We start from the raw sequence: 20,302 nt of genomic DNA, 5'->3' as shown, positions 1-20,302 counted from the left end.
TTCTGTAGAATGATTTTTCCTAAATCCATATTGGTGTTCATACAGTATGTTATGGTCCTGCAGATGTTCCATCATTCTGTTAAAGACTAATTTCTCCAGAATCTTTGAGAAACATGGGAGAACAGAAATAGGGCGGTAGTTACTAAATACACTATGGTCTCCAGATTTGTAGACAGGAACTACTTTGGCAATTTTAAGGTCATTGGGTATTATTCCAGTTTCTAAAGATTTGGTGAAAATGTGGGTCAAAGGCTTAACAATTGAATTTCTAGTTTTAATGATTAAGTTAGATCTGATCTCATCATGACCAGCAGCTGAGTCTTTCATGCACATAATTATGTCCATGATTTCCTTCTCTGTAGGAGGTTTGAAGCTCTGAATAGAAGGATGGTGACCTGTCAGAAACTCAGATGGAGACCCGGCTGTAGAACTGTACCAATATTAACAAAATAATTGTTAAAAGCATATGCAATGTCAGATGGGTCGGAGTAAACTCTATTTTCATCAACAAATTGAGATGGGAGAGTGGCTGTAGCCTTTTTCCTATTTAGAAGCTGGTTGATGACTCTCCAGGTGGTTTTGATGTTATTTGAAGCCTCATTAAATTTGTCTGAAAAGTACTTTTTCTTAGCAGTTCTAACAAGATGATTGTAATTGTTGCGATATTTCTTATAATTTGCTATATTAATTGGGGATGGATTACAGATGAATTTCTTATACAACTTATTCTTAGCTTTCAGAGACTTATGGAGATCTGGTGTAAACCAGGGTTTTCTAAATGCACAGACCTTGTTTGCTTTTTTACTGACAAGAGGAAAGCACCTGTTGAATACAGGGTTAAAGTACTTCAAAAATTACTGATATGCTTGTTCAAAATCATCATGAGTGTATACATCATCCCATAGGATGTCATCAATCAGCTTCTCAAATCGGTCAACATTTATTTTGTTAAACACTCTAAACCTTAGCGCTTTGTCTGCCTCCTGGTGGTTAACTGAGGGTTTTGATGAGAAGTGAAACACAGGATAATGGTCAGATATATCAGAATGAAAGACACCAGATTTCCATACATTATTAAGAGAGTTAGTAAATATGTTGTCAATAAGGGTTGCAGATGAAGAAGTCACTCGAGTAGGTTTAGTAATTAAGGGGTATAAGGAGTTTGCATACAGAGTATTCAAAAATTCTGCAGTGAGTGAAGAAGACTCACTGTTAAATAGATTTATATTGTAATCGCCCAAGAGGAAACATACTTTACCTTCTCGGTTAATTTTGTCCAGTACACATGTAAGACTAGAATTGAAATGTTCAATGTTTGATTCTGGGGGCTTGTATATGCAGCCTATGACAACATGCTTACCATCAAAAATGGCACAAGAGGGTATTTCAAGAAACAGTGATTTAACATCATGACTCTCAGAGTTGAGTGCTAGATCTAATACTAGTAATTAACCTGCAGGCCACATTAAGCAAAGGTGGGGGCCGTATGTGGCCCCTGGCCCGCCAGTTGCCACAGCTAGCTCACAACCCTGTGAGCCTTATATGTGACCAGATTTGACTGAGAGACTGCCATCGCGCAAATTCCAGCTTTTCACCAGAGGAGAAAAACTTTTTTTTTTTTTTTTCCAAAATTAGTTAATAGCACAGGCAGACTCTTCACATACTAGAGCATGTCTGAAATAAGTGTCAGAGCTGAAATCGACATGTAAATATGAAATAAATGCTTAAACATGTAGCTAGGTGTAATGTTAGAGACCACAAAAGTGAAACTTTCAAGCCTGTTTTCTCAACTCGCTGTTTTCTGCAAGACATTACTCTTTAAGCCATATCTCCAAAACTAGTAGGCCAAACTGAACAACCAATATGTCAATTTGAAGCTATGATTCCCTGCTTTCATATGAAAAAACGAAAATTCAAAAAAATCCAATGGCAGTCCCTCAGTCAAATTTAGTCACAATTATGTTTGCTATTTTCAAATGGGAAACTAAAATAGGGCTTAACCAAATCCCCACCAGGACTAATTCATGTATTTATCATGCATTGCCAAGGTTTTTCCCCTTTCAACCCTTATTTTGAAGAGCCAAATATCAATAACCGGATGTTACGATGACATAATGGTGTGTGTGTGGTGTCTTGACTGGTTGTTGATGTCTCGCCGTTGAAAAACCTTGTTTTCACCAGAAACGACATTAATTGCGCCGATTTGGAGATACAGGCCATTGAAAGCAGCATATAGCTAAGATTACGATAAAAGTCGCTGATGATCGCTCGCTTCATATTTTGAACGAGAGGCATGTTGAAGTCAGAAATGAAGAGCTTAGTATATCCATCTGGTCAAAACCACGGAGAGCGTGTGTACACGTCCTAGTGTGTACACGTCCTAGTGTGTACACGTCCTAGTGTGTACACGTCCCAGCAACCAGTCGGTTGGATTAGTTATGACGTTCCCACACGTCGTATGGTCTAAATGGGTTAAAATGGCCACTGTCACACTTTACACTGGGATGCTAACGGGAGACAGCTACCGATGTGATCCGATCAAAACATGGATTAAAGAATATAAAGACTAGAAAATGTAGGCTACGGTTCTGGCGGGCTGCTACTGCTAGACTAAAGCTTATTTACGCTCACTACGTTTCTGGCGGGCTTAATTGGTTAATGTGTGTTTTGTGATAATATGTAAAAATACGAAATTTACATTGTGAATTTAATCTGTCAAATTATTGTAGTGGGGTTAAAAAAATAATAATAATCTTATGCCTGAGTAGGATATAGAGTATACAAAGCACCAAAAAAAGAGGTCATTTAAAAGTACCTAAAATGTTACAGTACCTGACTAAATGTACTTAGTTACTTTCCATGGCTGGGATTATGCATCGGTGTGTGTGTGTGTGTGTGTGTGTGTGTGTGTGTGTGTGTGTGTGTGTGTGTGTGTGTGTGTGTGTGTGTGTGTGTGTGTGTGTGTGTGTGTGTGTGTGTGTGTGTGTGTGTGTGTGTGTGTGTGTGTGTGTGTGTGTGTGTGTGTGTGTGTGTGTGTGTGTGTGTGTGCCATTGAAAAACGACCTGAGCGTTTGTTTCGGGAGCCATATTTCACGGTGACTCACGGAGAGATGGGACGACTGTATTGTGGGAGATAGTAATGGTCACGTTCACTTTGAGAGTTTTAGTAGCCATATTTCCCTGACCTCAAGAACTCCAGTGTTATTCATCTTGGGGCGGGCTGACTGCGACTGGCCATGGGATGAAATATATGCCAGGCCCTTGATAAATGTCCATGGGGGGGGGAGGGGAGAGAGAGAGAGAGAGAGAGAGAGAGACGTGGGGTAATCTGTGTAGCATTTTATTTATCAGCATTCAACATGGAAGAGCAGGTATATCGTTGCTGTCAGGCAGAAACCATATCTCCATATACGTTTTATGTTTTTTCATAAACGATCATACTACAGCGTAACACAAAAGTATCAGATGCACAAGCTCAAAACATGGTGCGAAGCGACGCGTTTTGAGCTTGTAGATATGCTATTTTTGCTGTTTTGGAATCAGAATCCTGGAAAGTAACAGTTTTGGACATTATGAGGTTTCCACCCGACAGGTTACTGGACTGTATAAGGCTGTGTTGTGTTTACACATTGTGCCGTCAAGGAACCCCAAATTGTCAAATGTTAGTCCACTCTGTAGACCCCCATTTGAAAAGATATGCCATGCATTCCATTTCATTTGGTTGCTAGCAATCAATCAGGGCAATAAGAAAAATCCACAAAAAATACAATAAACACATGTACACATTGTACAGAGTGCGAAGGAAAAGGTTGAGAATCACTGCTCTATAGCTGAAGCTTTGGTGCACCATCACCACCGTCACCACGGGAGATGAACGCCGCGCCCACGCCAGTCACACTGATGTCAGGAACAACGCATCCCTGACCAGCCTGGCCCTGAGCCAATCCCAGCACTCTAAACTCAAGTTCACACACAGAGAGAGAGAGAGAGAGAGAGAGAGAGAGAGAGAGACTTGCCCAGGGTCAGCTAATCACATCCATAGTTTATCAGAAAGCCAGTGTCAATCAGACAGAGGGAGAGAGTGAGGTCATGGACTGAGAATGGAAAAGGGCTTCACTCTGCCAATTATGTCAAGTGTTAGAGGAGTGACTCAGCCATGAGGACCTCAGGAGGAGAGAGAGAGAGGATAGAGGGGAAAAAATGTGTCTGTGTGAGAGAGAGAGACACGGAGAGAGAGAGGGAGAGCACCAGAAGCGAAATAAAGTCGAGCTCATCCAATTATAAAACCTGATTAGCCGTGTCAATTAAACCGTGATGGACGTCCTTTCAATTATCCGTCCGGCTTCATGGAAATCGATGCGCGGGGGGCAGCAAAGGGCCGCGAGCCGCCGAGCGGGCGGCCTCCGCGCTTAGAGTGGGGTTCGATCGTTGCGCTGTCACACCTGGTAGCCCAGATAAAAACTTACGTCAGCGATGCCACTGATAAAGGCCCAGGAGAGATTACAGAGCAGACAAAAGGCAGAGTGACAGAGAGGGAAGCGATAGCGGAGACAGAGATGCTTGTCTGTGTTTGGGTCAGAGATGTTGTATGGAAGGGAATAGACGATATTGGATCTATGCATCAGAGGTCACCTCGCTGCCTTTTTGGTTTGAGCCACAACACAAGCAAGGCCATGTTTATGCTCCTGAATAGTTCTTTAACTATTCAAGTACTTCAGTAGTCAGTACACATTGGAGGGATTTGTTTTTACTTTGTTCGAGTTTTTTATACTTTAGTTTATACTTCGACTCTACACTACATTTCGGAGGCAAATATTGTACTTTTTACTCCCCAAAAAATATTTGACAACAGCAGTTACATGTTAACCTTGCAGATTAATATCAAGTCAACATACATTAACCATACATTAACCATTAGACCCAATACTAGAGCCCCTCAAAAATAGACGATATACATGTATAAGCTCATATCGCCACATCTCTCCGAGGGAGAGAGCGAGACAGACAGACAGACAGACAGACAGACAGACAGACAGACAGACAAAAAGTGACATAGGAAAAGAGAAGAGAACCTGCACGCACACTCATATGCTCCAAAAGCTTCAATACATATACCTTTTGGAGCATATGAGTGCAGGTTCCCTTCTCTTTTCCTGTGGTGTAAAGTAGTACATTTACTGTACTGTAATTTTGAGGTATTTTTACTTTTCCAATACTATGACTTCTACTTCACTACATCTCAGAGACAAATGTTGTACATTTACTCCACTACAATTATTTGAAAACTTTAGTTACTTTAGATTTGGATGATTATTACAAAACAACATACATTAACCACTTCAGCCTATATACATTCCGACCATTTGAAAATAGACAATCTACAAGCTTGTAGATCTGCTATTTTCAAAAGATTTTAAAACTTGATATCCTGCATAATGAGTACTTTACTTTTGGTACTTTAAGTACATTTTTATGACTAGTACTTTTACTCAAGTAAAAATGTAATTCCAGACTTTTACTTGTACTTGTCTACATTGCAGTATTGATACTTTTACTTATAAATAAGAAATGTGAGTAGCAGTCAGACTCAGTGTGGGGATTTGCATGGCGGCAATCATCTCCACTATAAGAGTTGTGCATGGTTCTTCTCCGAACCCAGCGGATGTTGGTTGGGATGTGACATATTTTAATGAACATCCCGGCGCTATGGCATGTTTCTGCCACTGTGTATACAGTCACACACCCGCTTCCAGTCACTCGGCAGGAAGCGTGTGTGTGTGTGCGTGTGTGCGTGCGTGCGTGTGCTTCGGAAATACTGATTTGACAAGTTTTAATTGGTGTTAATAAACCTGTGACTGCACAACGGCACAATTTAATTAGTGGAAATGCTAAGACTCTAGGTGGGAAACGGTGAAACACACTGGAATCTTGTGTTCTGTTTCTATCTCGCCTTCCCGCTGTCTTGTTTTTCTCTTCCTCTTTTTTCCCCATTTCATCTCATTTCATCCTTTCGTCCTTGTAGTCCCCCCCTCCACCCCCCCCCCCCCCCCCCCTCCACCATCACCACCACCACCCCTGAAGAATCCATTTCATTTCTTTCCAAACAAAGCCTCCTGACATACTAGCGGTCTTTAAAGAGAAATGCCAGAATCTATTTCATGGGTGATTATCTCAGGAAAAATCTGATACCTTAAGTAGTGGGATCATGGCTGCCGTGTGCGCGAGGCTGTGAGGAGCGCCCATCATATAATGCTCAGAGGCTCTGCTGACATGTAATCAATTGTGATTGTGAATGACCGGCTGGCCAGACACAGCAAACTGCAGATCATGTGTTGTCTTATTGACATCATAAAAGCCTTGCAGTATGTATGTAGGCTACTGGACGTTCTCACGAGACCAACCTCTTACCTTTAGCTCTCTCTATCTCTCTCTCTGAGGGATTGATTGAAAAGGGCCTTGGTAACAGAGACATGTCGGTTACATTCCCCACCGTTGACGTCCCTGGACGTCATTTAAAATCCAACACTTAACCGCCAGTGACGTCCCCAGATGTCACTTCAGGGTTTTCATTGATTACGCTAGATCTTACGCGCTCTTTGCCAACGTATGAAATGGCTCTAGGTTGATAGGAAACCGAGAAATGAACCGGAAGTGACAAGTCCGTCTCAATGTAAATATATTTAGTAAAATGCATTTATCTCGGATTCTTCTTGCGTTTTTTGTCAAAACAAGCTTCATTCAAGGCCCATAACTAAAGAACCGAACCGATTGTATCTACTTCCTACTCTTCTACTACCTTTCCCTGCCAATTAGTACTTACTTAACTTCGGTACTGCAAGTATATTTTCGTGCCAATATGTTTGTACTTTTACTCGAGTAAAATTTTGAATACAGGCCTTTTATTTGCAACAGTCTTTTTTTATATTGTGGTATTGCTATTAAAAAAATCAAACTATATCTCAGTACTTCTTCCATCAGGGCTGGTGGAGGAGAGAGGGGTTTAAGTGTGAACAGAGCCCTCACAGCCCCACAAGCAGCTGTTGAACAGAACAAGGTCCGACCACGGCTGCATCTCTCATTAACGTCCCCACATCCAATTCTCATGGAGGGCTAAAGGCCAGTGACCCACAGCCGAATATTTGGACCTCCCTGCCTCTGCTGTAAATGTGAATGAGGACAAAAACGAACAACACCACCAGATGTTGCCAGATTTTGCGAGAGAAATAAACTAGGTCTATGAAAACAAGCCCAAAAGAAGCAAATAGGCTACGGCTATTTAAAAATAGCCGATCTACAAGCTCATAACGCGATACAATGCGACACGATGTAAGCTTGTAGATCTGTTATTTTCAAAAACATATACAAAATAAAATCTTGATTTTAATTTCAAGCTCTTTGATTGACTTATTTATTTATGGGGGTTATTTTGGCAGGGAGACACGTCTCCAGTCACCAAATTATTTTGGGGGGTCCCCCCAAAATCCAACTGAATGGCTGGATAATTGAAATTAAGAGTTTACATCGTACACATAATGCATGCATAAACTTTCCTTAATGATTATATCTGGTTTCAGTACTCAAAAATGGAAACCAGATCAAGTGAAGTACCTCAAGAATTGTACTCAAGTGCAGCACTTGAGTAAAAGTACTTAGTTGCTTCCCAGCCCTGCTCTTTGTCTCTCTGTGATCCATGCGGTTGGCTCACCACACTCAGCAGCCTCCAGCAGCTTAACCTCTGCGCGACGCACCTCCATTCCTCACAGCCCGAGTGGCTGTGCTCCCTTTCTGCTGCTGCTACTGCTGAGTAGACGGTGCTACGCCCCTGTTGCCCGTGGGCACGATAGGCTGCCGCAAAGCCCCCTAGAAAGAGCCCCCGCGACCAACCAAACCTCCGCCACCACATTCACCCGCACAGGGCTGGAAAGACAGCCGTGGAAAATCCCATTTCTCCCTCAATATGTGCACGCACGCACACACACACACACACACACACACACACACACACACACAGCGATGATGGTTGTCGAGGCTTAGCAGGCATCTCCCTTCTTTTTGAGAGAGACTGAATAAGAGTTGCCAGAATTTCATAAGCAAATCCCCTCATTTGTTTATGGTCATCCTTGGTGTGTGTGTGTGTGTGTGTGTGTGTGTGTGTGTGTGTGTGTGTGTGTGTGTGTGTGTGTGTGTGTGTGTGTGTGTGTGTGTGTGTGTGTGTGTGTGTGTGTGTGTGTGTGTGTGTGTGTGTGTGTGTGTGTGTGTGTGTGTGTGTGTGTGTGTGTGTGTGTGTGTGTGTGTGTGTGTGCGCGCGCGCGCGCGTGCACACACATTGTGTGTGTCCATGGGCGTCCATGTGTTAAGTGTTTATTTATGTAATAGCTACAGTGTTTATTTGATGCAGTCGCTCTGCGTTGCCTTGCCGTATGCTAATCCCGAGAGGATGCTTAAGAAAGTGGTGCTTTTTGATGTCTGGTGGTTGGTCCTGGACTCCATGTTGAGGCAGAAGCAGCGACAGTAGTAACTGGGTTGCTTACATAAGGGTTTTAGAGCTCAACTAGCCTGGTCTCCTTCCAGACTGCCGGCGGGTGGAAACCTTGTATCTCCAAAACTGTTACTTTTCAGGAAAAGCGGAAAGAAAATAAACTGTTCCAATGGACCTACATATGTGCCATTCCAACACTTTCCTGTTCTTTTCCTGCATTTCTTCAGGAAATACTTGTTTTCCCAAGGTTCTTTTCACTGTTTAGCCTTGCTAATTTTTCTCTTTTGTTCCTGAAATCATAATCAAAATAATCTGAATATCATTTACATAACAACACCTTAGCAAATGTCTCACTGGCAATTTACTGACTCTCTTGACTCTTGACTCTCTTGTCAATGGCATGACGTCAAGTTCTCAAATGGCACATGTTGTTTTTATTTACAAGATCTAATTAATACAGTACTTTTTATTGGTTCAGTGTTCATCAAGCCCACAGACGCACACAAACCGTTGTGATCTTATATATAGATCGGCTGTTTTCACTACTTTTACGCAACACTCTTGTATGACGAAAGTCATTAAAACACGGAGATACAGGGTTTAATGCCCGACGGCAGCAATATTTAAACATTTCAGGAGAGATGCAGTGTTTCGATGCAGAGCGAGAAATGTTGAGTTGACGCAGGGCCATTAAACAGACCCTCCTACACAGATTTTTCCAGGCAGAACCTTGGCAAGGATGGTGTAATAAAAATGCTAGTGCAAATGCAGCAGTGGGCATCGCTATTTATTCATTTTTCTTTTTCATTTTTCTTATAGTCATTCAACTTTTATTCAAACCTACGTGGTATGACATTGAGGGAGAGCTCCTCGTTTTCGCTGCCAGGCCATTTTTGCAGCAAAAAACCCCCGAGAAGGAGATTATTACAAATCAAATCAGGCTCTCGGTGGCTGCAATGAGGGCATTCTGATTTGAGCAATTTAAATCTGCAGTCCGCAACTTATTTTAATGACGGGAAAAAGCACTGCAAGTACAGAGGCTAACAAAGCACTGCAAGTACAGAGGCCAACTCTAAAGCACTGCAAGTACAGAGGCCAACTCGGGTTCAGTACAGAGGCCAACTCGGGTTCCAGTTTACTAACTCTAATGGTCTAAGTCAGTGCTTCCCAGACTTTATTTTTAGCTCAAGATCCAGAAGACAAATTTGACGTAAGCCCGGGACCAGTGGCGTATCCAGGAATTACGTTTTGGGCAGACAAGATGTGTTAATTGTCGTCTCCCTGCGCACAATCTTAGCACTAAAGGATATATACCTTCCAGACGAGTAGGATACAAAGGCTGAAAGGCATGCATTTACATTCCAATGGGTGATTGAGGGTCGCGCTCTACCGCAACGGCCAATCAGCTGTCCATTAATAGTTCTCGGGTCTTGTTTTTGTCCTCTTTTTTTTCTCATTGTATGGATTTTGGCCAGGCCAGAAATGGATTTGGACAGGCGGACGCCTGCCCTCGCCTTATTGTAGATACGCCTCTGCCCGGGACCCAAACTAGTGAAAATAGCAGATTTACAAGCTCACGTTCTGGGCTTGTATTCAGAATCTGCTATTTTCACTACTTCTTGAACGTTGTTTTTAGTCATTCATGGAAATGATTTATGATTTTATTCATGAAATTCTTTAGAAAAATGTTGGAATTGTTTTTGTGTTGTTGTGACTTATATATAATAGAGCGGTGCCGGTTGGGCACTGGCCTACTTGGAACGATGCAAGTTGGAAATTATATTATGTCTGTGTCCATTTTATGCCCATATATGGAGTTCTTTGTCAGGCATGCCCAAATATGGAGTCTATGCAGACGTCAGAATGATGTCAGAACAGGCCAGCTCCATATTGCATTTATAGTCAGATATAAATTAAGCAGGATATTTACTACCGCGGGCGGCTGTGGCTCAGGAGGTAGAGCAGGTCGTCCAATGATCCATGGGTCAGCGGTTCGAATCCCGGCTCCTCCTGTCTACATGTCGAAGTGTCCTTGGGCAAGACACTGAACCCCAAATTGCTCCCGATGTGCTGGTTGGTACCTTGCATGGCTTCCGCCACAATCGGTGTATGAATGGGTGAATGTAATGCATAATCTATGTAAAGCGCCTTGGATAAAGGGAAGGCGCTATATAAATGCACCATTTACCATTTACTTGCGAGTTGCGACCCATAAAAACTGTCCCGGCAACCCAAACATGATGGGTCCCCACAAACTGTTTGAGAAAAGTGTTTTATTTATGACTGGTTAACAATTCAACCCCTTAAAAAAAAAATCCAATTTTTCTCCTTCTCCTCTGCCCCCCCCTCCCTCCTGTACTACAGCGGCGGGCGGACCAGAGGAGGTGGCTCTGTACGTGGGCATGGTGGCGGTGGCGCTGTGTCTCAGCCTGCTGCTGGTGGTGGTGGTGCTGGTGTACCGACGGCGCAAAGAGGGCCTGGACGCCGACGTGGCCGACTCCTCCATCCTCACCACCGGCTTCCAGCCCATGGGCATCAAGCCCAGCAAGCCAGGTGTGTGGGCACCGCACAGGCCGCAGCGCAGCAGCAGACCCCCACCCAACAGCAGTACGGAAAAACACACTGTTCTATTATATGTGCTGTCCGTCTGTCCGTCTGTCTGTCTTTCAGACCCCCCACCCAACAGCAATACGGAGAATCACAGTGTTCTATTATATGTGACCAGATTTGACTGAGGGACTGCCATTGGATTTTCGTTTTTTCATGTCATGTGAAAGCAGGGAATCATAGCTTCAAATTGACATACCTGTATTGGTTGTTCAGTTTGACCCACCAGTTTTGGAGATATGGCTTATAGAGTAATGTCTTGCAGAAAACAGCGAGTTGAAAGGTTCACTTATGTGGTCTCTAACATTACACCTAGCTGCATGTTTAAGCATTTATTTCATATTTACATGTCGATTTCAGCTCTGACACTTATTTCAGACATGCTCTAGTATGTGAAGAGTCTGCCTGTGCTATTAACCCATTCAGGAGAAAAAAAATGTTTTTCTCTGGTGAAAAGCTGGAATTTGCGCGTTGGCAGGCTCTCAGTCAAATCTGTGCAGTCCATCTGTCCGTCTGTCTGTCCAGCCTCAGACCCCCACCCCACAGCAGTACGGAAAACACTGTTCTTTATACAGTATATGCTGTCTGTCTGTCTGTCTGTCTGTCTGTCTGTCTGTCTGTCTGTCTGTCTGTCTGGGCCTCCCAACAGCAGTACGAAAACACTGTTCTTCATATCCTGTCTGTCGGTCTGTCGGTCTGTCGGTCTGTCGGTCTGTCGGTCTGTCTGTCTGTCTGTCTGTCTGTCTGTCTGTCTGTCTGTCTGTCTGGTCGGTGGACCATTCATCACCATGGAACACATTGATCCCTCATTAGTGTACGGTCGCGGTGGTGTGGTGAATCTGTTTATAGAGGGTGCTAGTCTGAGAGAGATTGATGATGGAGCGTGTGTGTGTGCACATGCGTGTGTACGTGCGCATATGTGCGTGCGCATAGCTGCAGGCCTTGGTGCCAGCTTGTGTGTGTGCACTCAATCAGCGTGCATTTCTCACAGGCAGGTTACACAAATGTAAGCGTAAGCGCTTCTCATGGTTGGCCAGGTTTATTTGGGTTGATGAAGTGGGTTTAACTGAGAAAGGCTTCTCGCAGGGCCAGGGCCAGACACTTATTATGAACTGTATTTGTTTTGTTATTTACACCCAAGATGTCGTTTGACATCATCTGCTCTTGGCTGGACTGCATGTCTCAGATGTGTTGCTGATGACTGTGTGTTCATCCCGCACAAAGAAATCCTGTTGCCAAGGCTTTTCTTTTTTGATACTGAAGATTGCCAATATGCTGTTACACTAGGCAACTTAACCGCTTCATACCTATACTTGGTTGACCGGATGTCCCTCAGGGCTCTACTGGTTTTCTGTATTCATTAAATATCTTTTATCGTTTTCGAATTTTCCCCAAATGGGGCTCATTATTTGGGATGCACGATATATCGGTCATCGTATCCGTATCGGTCATATTGGCCTTAAAAATGCAACATCGGTATCGAACTGAACAATATATCTCCTCTGTCTGGTGGAAACATCATCATTATTTATTTACTTATTAATTATGTCCAAAACTGTTCAAATTCAAAAGTAGCAGATCATGGTCAAAACGCGCGTCACGTTTTGAGCTTGCGTACCTGCTACTTTTGATGCTTTTGTGTGACACTATAGTATGATCAAGTAAGGGTGTTAATTTACAATAAAAAACCACACAAATAAGATATGGAGATACAAGGTTTCAGCCGATATCCCTAGCCATTATGTTGGGCCAACTCATGGTTGACAGTGGATGAACCATACTGCCTGCCTGTGAGTGTTGCCTGCTCACTTTGATGCAACGGATCAACTAGTCTGTCTGAGTCTGACTGCATGCTGGATGGAGATTCAAGCCATGTTGCAAATGTCTGTGATTCACCAGGAAAAAACAAACACAAAACAAGCCTTTGTGCTTCGGTTCAGCTCTCTCCCTCGCAGTTCTGTTTGGAATTGATTGTGTTGATGTTGGAGAGGGTGGGAGGGAGGGAGAGGGGGAGAGAGAGCGAGAGAGCGAGGGAAACGGATAAATAGAGACAGGGAGAATCAGATAGTGTTGCCATGTCTGCTTATTATAAGCAAGGTTGTTGCAGTTTTTTGGGCTTGTATAGTTGCTTCCAATGTTTGTGATTATTGTGCAGGCTATTTTCTTCCATTTAAAAAAAATAGCAGATCTACAGATCGTGTACTGTAGATCAAATTGCCGATGTATATACGTAGGTTTAAAGTGCTCTTGGCCTAGGTCGCTTCTTTCGGGCTTGTTTTCCTTGCTTATTTCTCTCGCCAAAGCTGGCAACTGTGTGTGTGTGTGTGTGTGTGTGTGTGTGTGTGTGTGTGTGTGTGTGTGTGTGTGTGTGTGTGTGTGTGTGTGTGTGTGTGTGTGTGTGTGTGTGTGTGTGTGTGTGTGTGTGTGTGTGTGTGTGTGTGTGTGTGTGTGTGTGTGTGTGTGTGTGTGTGGGACGACGACAGAGAGACAGAGAGAAGAAGGCGGAAAGCGACTGGCTCAGGGTGTTGTGTGTGTTGTCAACAAGCAGTGAGCATTTGTATTTGTGTGAGAGCAAATATGTGTGGTTGTGTGCCAGATTGGATCATTTCTCTCAGCGTTGTGCGTGTGTTGTGACAGCTTTACAGGATATGACTGTGCACGCACGCACGCACGCACGCACGCACGCACGCACGCACGCACGCACGTGTGTGTGCATGTATTGAGCCCCAAATATTCTGCTGTTCCACATTCATGCATTGTCTTTATTTTCTTTTTGTGTGTGTGTGCTTGTGTGTAGGGCTACAAGTACAAATTAATTTGCATGCAATATTCGATAACGTTGTTAAATACCTCGATAACGATATGACTCGATAATGATGAAGTGCAAAAAAATAAGGTTACGTTTAGCAAACTAAAGACATATTAATTCAATATGTAAAACAAATATCTAGCCTAACTAAAGTCAATATAATGCCACTGGACTTTGACTTTCAGTTGCATTATTGCACATAGCCTAAATGCAATAATAATATTAGGCGTGCTGCCATTCAGGGTGGAAAATAAAATTTTCCTTTTGGATTTGGGGAGAAGTAGTTTCATGAGGGGCTACTGGGAAGTACATAAACAGAAAACGTTCAGTTGAGAGGGGCGGGGAGGAGCAGCTGTGCTCATATCAAGTTGAATGTTCACAGTGCTTTGCCGATGGGATTGCTCAATTGGCAAATAGACATAATAATATGTAATTTCTCTCGTGATATGTATACCTTGCATGATGATACCTTGATGAAGGTAAGTCAAATCTTTGATATATCTTGGAGCCTTGACGTGTTTTCTGCTGGTGTTTTGCCCCTCTATAGAGAACTCTCATCTGCTGACCATCCAGCCTGACCTGACCACGACCACCACCAGCTACCAGGGCACTCTGCGCTCTCGCCACGACAACACTGCCAAGTTCTCCATGAGCAACGGTCTGTTCTGGAAAACCCCCTAACCCTTGTTTTTTATAATTTTATAATTATAAGATAGTAGTAGATAGTAGTAGATATAAGATAATTAGTAAGACCTAATTAATTTAGTAGTAAGACCTAAAAGTATTTTAGCGACTTTCAGTAACTTTAGGCCTGCCTAGGCTACTTAAAAGTATTTAGTTTTAAATATTTTCTTACGCTACTGTGGTATAGGAGACCAATGTAAAACTATATAAGAGGTTAAACAAACAAAACAACTTATCACTGAGAGGCACAAAGAGGTTGTTTTACATGTAGTTTTTCTCTGGTCTCCTATTAACATTAATTTGTCAAATACTGGATTATTGGCTCAGGAATGCGACAGATCTGCTATTTTAGATTTTTATTTTATTGAAATCCCGAAATGTAGCCATCTTGGCTGTCGGGCTGTCGGGTTTCCACCCGACAGCAACCTTATTCAATATGAATCCCAAAAAGTAATTTCCGCAAAGAGTAGAATGAGTCAATGTTTTTAATAACAGTAGGAGCTTTCAGAGACTGCAGCATGGGAGGTGAAGTCTCGCCAGCATACATTTTATAGGGCATACATACATTATAAAAGTCTGGAGGAGTCTATATAAATGATAAATGATTGGTTGGTCCTTATCATGGCTATCTATTCCTGTAGATGTCGTATATTATACTTATTATAGACACTCTTAACACAAGTCAGGATCCCAACCAGGGCAGTAATTTCACGACGGCCACAGCGGCCACACACACACACACACATACACACACACACGTCACAGCGCCCAGCCACGCTGCTATTCTGCTGTTATTTCATAACAAACATGAAGGGAGATGATGGCTGACGAGATTCAGAGCGGGGTAATACTAAAGTAACGGGCCCTTCACTGTTATAAATGTAGGTTTCATGTTGGGTCAAATTGATAAACTGCGTGAGCCACGTATGTTTTACACAGTTGAACAATTGAGCTTGTCGTCTTCTACCTCTTTCCTCTTACCTGTGCAGTCCTCCTGCGTGTCTTCTTGTTTTAGTGTTCCAAATAAATTATTCCATCTGAAAAGTCCTTAATTCAGCAACAGCTTCCAACAACAACAACACAAGACACTAACTGAAGTTGTGATCATGTTAAAAAGAAAAGAAAAGAAAAACATCCACTCGTCTCAACCCATGCACCGCTGGGCATGTCTCTCACTCTATCGCCTGTAGTCAATGAAACATTGTTAAGCTTCCAAATTACGTGTTTAACAAACTACACAACAACTAGCCTACAACAGAAAGTGTAACATTTTGAATCTCTATACAGAGCTTAAAATGAACTGAAACAACTTTGTAGCAGTGAGTGACATGAGGTTTTTTCCTTAGACAATTTAATTCTGTGTCTGAATGGGAAAATCTTATTTCTGTGTTATTCAATATATTACTTTAGCACAAAATATAGGCTTTTCTAAACCAAGCCCTCATTCAAAAGTTATGTAGGCTGTCATTGTATTTTCTGTGAATTAACTCACAGTTTAACCCAGTGATCCTCAGTCCTTAATTTCAAGGACCCCCAAATTAAATGTATCTGAATTAGTCTAGGGCCCTAGGGTGACAGGGTCCTAGGTTATTTCATTATGATTTTCATCTCTGGACTGGGACCCCAATACATGTTGCAGACATGTTTACAATATTTTACAGTTAACTTTTATTTTGTTATTTAAAGCTGTGATTATTTATTTAAGAAGCACTGTTCTGAACCAATGTTCGCCTTGAAAAAAAAAAACCTTTAAGCTAAAATAATTATGACCGGGGACTTAAACTCGTTGTTTTAATTGATGCCCTGGCACTCGGCCTTTGTGCCCTCAAAGATTTGACCACACTAAAGGCCAAGTGGCCTTGCCCCTAAAAGGATGAAATTCCAGGCCTGATCCCAACAGGTGGTATGGAACAGAAAGAGACAGAAAACAGACCTGGGAGTTATCTAACAGCATTTCAGTTAGACACTTTCATCAGGATCTAACCATTTATTGCTATGATATTGCATTCAGTTTGGCGGTGTGAGTTATTGCATGAAAATTGAAGGGCATAAGTTAAGACACAGGTATACCATCACACAATCCACAGAATTTAACTCAAGGAGGAGGCTGGGAAGGTGAAGGGAGTTTGATAAGAGACAGCTGCAGGAACAGAGCTGTGACCAATGCTGAGGCTGAGCATAAAGAGTGCTTAAAATATAATTAGATTTAGGGCGTGCATGTTTGTGTTCGCTTGTTAGCGAATGAGAATGAAGGGAGCTGAGTGAAGTTGAATGTGGAGAGTGTATGTTATGAATTTACTATTAGCGAATAAGAATGAAGTCAGAATGAGTGAGGCGAGCATGGAGACCCTGATTGCCATGCCTATACCTGAACGCTCGATATTACAGCAGGAATAAAGCTTAGACTAGAATGAAACATTAAAGTGGCACTGAAATGACATTTTCGATCATTTTATTTTTGAAGGTTCAGTCTCGGTCGTTCAGAGTATTCTGAGTATTCTCATGTATTGTCCGTGTACAGGCCCGCTGCTGGACCCGCTGCCCGCCAACGGCTCACACACGCTGCACAACGGCAAGCTGGTCGCCCCCGGCGACCCGGCCGACTTCGTCAGCAGGCTGTCGTCCAATCAGGGCTACTTCAAGACGCTGCCGCGCGACATGGCCAACACCTCCTTCGGCACCTTCAACTTCCTGGGAGGCAGGCTGACCATCCCCAACACAGGTGGGCTAGACGGACATTGTGCCATCTTATAATTAGCGGGGACCAATTGTATGTAACATATAAAGATAAGGTTGTAAATGGGTGAAGTGCTCCTTAACAGAATGTGTTATTTAGTTTGTTTGATGAAACGACGGATGACTGACAATGCTACTCTCCTACAGAAAAAAAAACTCCAGCGACATGACATTATGTGCGCTGGACGTGTAATGGGTCTTTAGCTCAATTCTAAGCTTGAGAGTTGTAGTCAATTTGTAGGTGCCCTCTTTGGATAACTTTGTACCTTTTTCACCGTCCGTTGATGGTCCAAAACCATGTGAGAAAAGTCACTGGCCGAAGAGATTTTGTGTAGAGCGAGGAAAGAAAGAGCCAACTAAGTATAGAGCCCTGGGGGACATCAACTAAGTATGTAGGGGTTTAAGTGGTTATGGTGAATTTAACTTTGCAACGTGAGCATTTCCATCTTTGCCCCACCGTCCACCAGTTCAATGCTGTACTTAGGTGCTCAGCAGTGCATGTTATGTCCACCAGCATGAAAGGATTTTAAAATGACACATGGCCCCCAGCTTATCAAAGTCACAGAAGCTGTCTTCAAACTCTTATCCAAGTCTATTTATGAGTGGACTGTATTTTCGGCAGTCCTGTCCAAGGCCCCAGAAGATGCAGACACATTGTCGTTCAGCACTGGGTGTACGGAAGGAAAGTGCAGCAATGTATTTCTTTTCTTTAACTGCACAGAGAAAGCGCTCATGCTCGCTTTAAAAACATTTACAGCACTTCAGAAGAGAGTATGAGCATGTGGCGCCTTGCGGTTCACAGTTCTAATTGTGTTCACGTCTTCCCAGTTATGTCCATTAGGATTAGGAATGCAAGGTCTAAGGCCGTTTTCACACCCAAAGTTCGCTTAGAAGGTCCGGATCAAGGACCAAGGACCAAATATTTGCATTTTGATTTTGGTCCGTTTGGTGTTCACACTGGACTTTGTAAAGCGTACCAAATAAACAAATGACACGTGGACACGTTAAGCGAACCAAATAGTGAAAAAAAGAAAAGAGGTCATTTTACGATGGAGGGAAAAAGAACATGAGGGGGTGCGGGAAATCACTGTCTACAATTTTTGGGCGCAACCTTCAGTCACACAGAGAGAGAACAGCAACAACTTGCAATTGCATTAATTCTTAATAATTATTTTATTAGCCAAATAAGAGCAACAGATGAACAGAGGAGCAGGTGTTTGAACAATAATGTGCTTGCTGCATACAATTCACCGGAGACGTATAGCCTACAGCAAGGTATCCCCGAATCCCGATAAAAAGGACTTTTCTTCCATGTGTGCACCTTAACCCGATTCGATATATGCCTATGTTATTTCTGCGCATCAAATCGACGGGCATTTCCATGTCATCTTATGGTTTAAACTTGAAGCCGTGCTGGTCAGTTAGTATTGAGATTCAAGTCAGAACAGCTCCGCTGCAGTTGACCTAGATTTCACGTCTTTTGCTATAGTGATGTAATCAATCATTTAGGACCACCTGTGTAGCTTATTTAACATTTGCTCCATTGGCTCTTTATGCGTGCGGCCGTGCGCTAGAGCGAGACAGGATGATTTTAAATAGGCTTCGTCATAACTTTGCGTGGTGGTGGCGGCGCATGCTTAAAATAAACAGATCTACAAGCTTACATCGTGTACCATACCGTACATACCATTCCGTGTCGATAACTTGTACATCTGTTATATTTGCGCATGTGAACCTCGTACGCTGCCATTAAATTTGCGCTGCGCCTCCTTAGCCCTCCTACATGGATGCGGGTCTACTCTACTCATAGACATATATGCGTCTACTATTAAAATCAATAGTGATCCCCGTAAAAAAGACATGCTTTTAGAACTAATTAATAATGCAGCCTCACAACTGCCGACACCCGACGGCTATTTTGGTTATCGTCCTGTATTTGGTCCTCTATAAAGTCCAAATGTGTTCACACCATTAACGAACCGCACCGTGGTTCGTTTGGAAGCGTACCGAGTCCGGCCTTTTTTGGCGGACCATGGTTCGTTTCTTTGATCCGCACCAGAGTTCGGATGCACGTTCACACCAACCGAACCAAAGGGGTAAGCGGACCATGGTTCGTTTTAAACGAACCAAACATGTCCGGTGTGAAAGTGCCCTAACTCTCCGGCTTTGTCTAGTGTCAATATGTTAGTTAGTTAGTTAGTTTCATTTATTGTCCACGTGTGGAAATTTGTCTTCGGTCTCAACAGTAAAAAACAAACAGTTACAACAACAGCAACAACACTTACACAATTATTTTCTCATGGCAAAAAAGTGCAGGACAACAGTGGCAAATACATTGGAAAAACAACAAATCTAGCGAGACATGGTATCATTTAGTGCCTTAATGGCGTTTGGTATGAAGGAATTTTTTAAAATGTTACGGTTAGCTTTTGGTACTTTGTACCGTCTACCAGAGGGAAGTAGTTCAAACTCCCTGCAGAGTGGATGAGAGGGGTCGTTTGCTATCTTGACAGCTTTTTTACAAAGTACCTCCTTGTAGATACAGCCTAATTGTTTCTGTCTCTTCCCAATTATTTTTGAGGCTAGGTTCACTATTCGCTGCAGCTTGCTTCTTCCTTTTACATTTAAATTGCCATACCACATTGCCATGTTAAAAGTCAAGATTCCCTCTATCAGGTTTTTATAGACTGTTTCCATGATATGCTTGCTCACTCTAAAGGAGTTGAGCTTGCGTAGTAGGAGGAGGCGTTGGTTACAAGTTTAAAAACTCTGGTCAGTATTTTCACTGAAATTGAGTTTGTATTTAAAATTGTCTACTACCTCCACTATTTGTCCACCAATTGTAATGGACTGCACAGGTTCCTTTTCATGAATGACAAGTTATTTTGTTTTTGTCACATTGATATACGTATGCAGTTGTTTGAGACAGGGAAGCTGGGTGATACGGGCTGGGGCGGCACCTGTCAGCAGGGAGTGTTAGGCGAGAG

General features: G+C 42.7%; 1 protein-coding gene across 2 annotated transcripts in view; it reads left to right on the top strand.

Moving 5' to 3' along the window:
* unc5a (unc-5 netrin receptor A) overlaps positions 1-20,302 on the top strand; it is a 299,074-nt gene that overhangs the window by 230,795 nt on the left and 47,977 nt on the right. For both annotated transcript variants that reach the window (XM_079501568.1, XM_079501567.1), the window contains 3 exons: positions 10,844-11,086; positions 14,443-14,553; positions 17,101-17,301. In XM_079501568.1, the coding sequence (XP_079357694.1) occupies positions 10,844-11,086; positions 14,443-14,553; positions 17,101-17,301 (555 nt within the window). The remainder of the gene's footprint in view (positions 1-10,843; positions 11,087-14,442; positions 14,554-17,100; positions 17,302-20,302) is intronic.

The sequence above is a fragment of the Electrona antarctica genome, assembly GCF_951216825.1.
Source record: "Electrona antarctica genome assembly, chromosome: 1".
NCBI lineage: Eukaryota > Metazoa > Chordata > Actinopteri > Myctophiformes > Myctophidae > Electrona > Electrona antarctica.
This window is presented reverse-complemented; position numbering and strand designations above follow the sequence as displayed.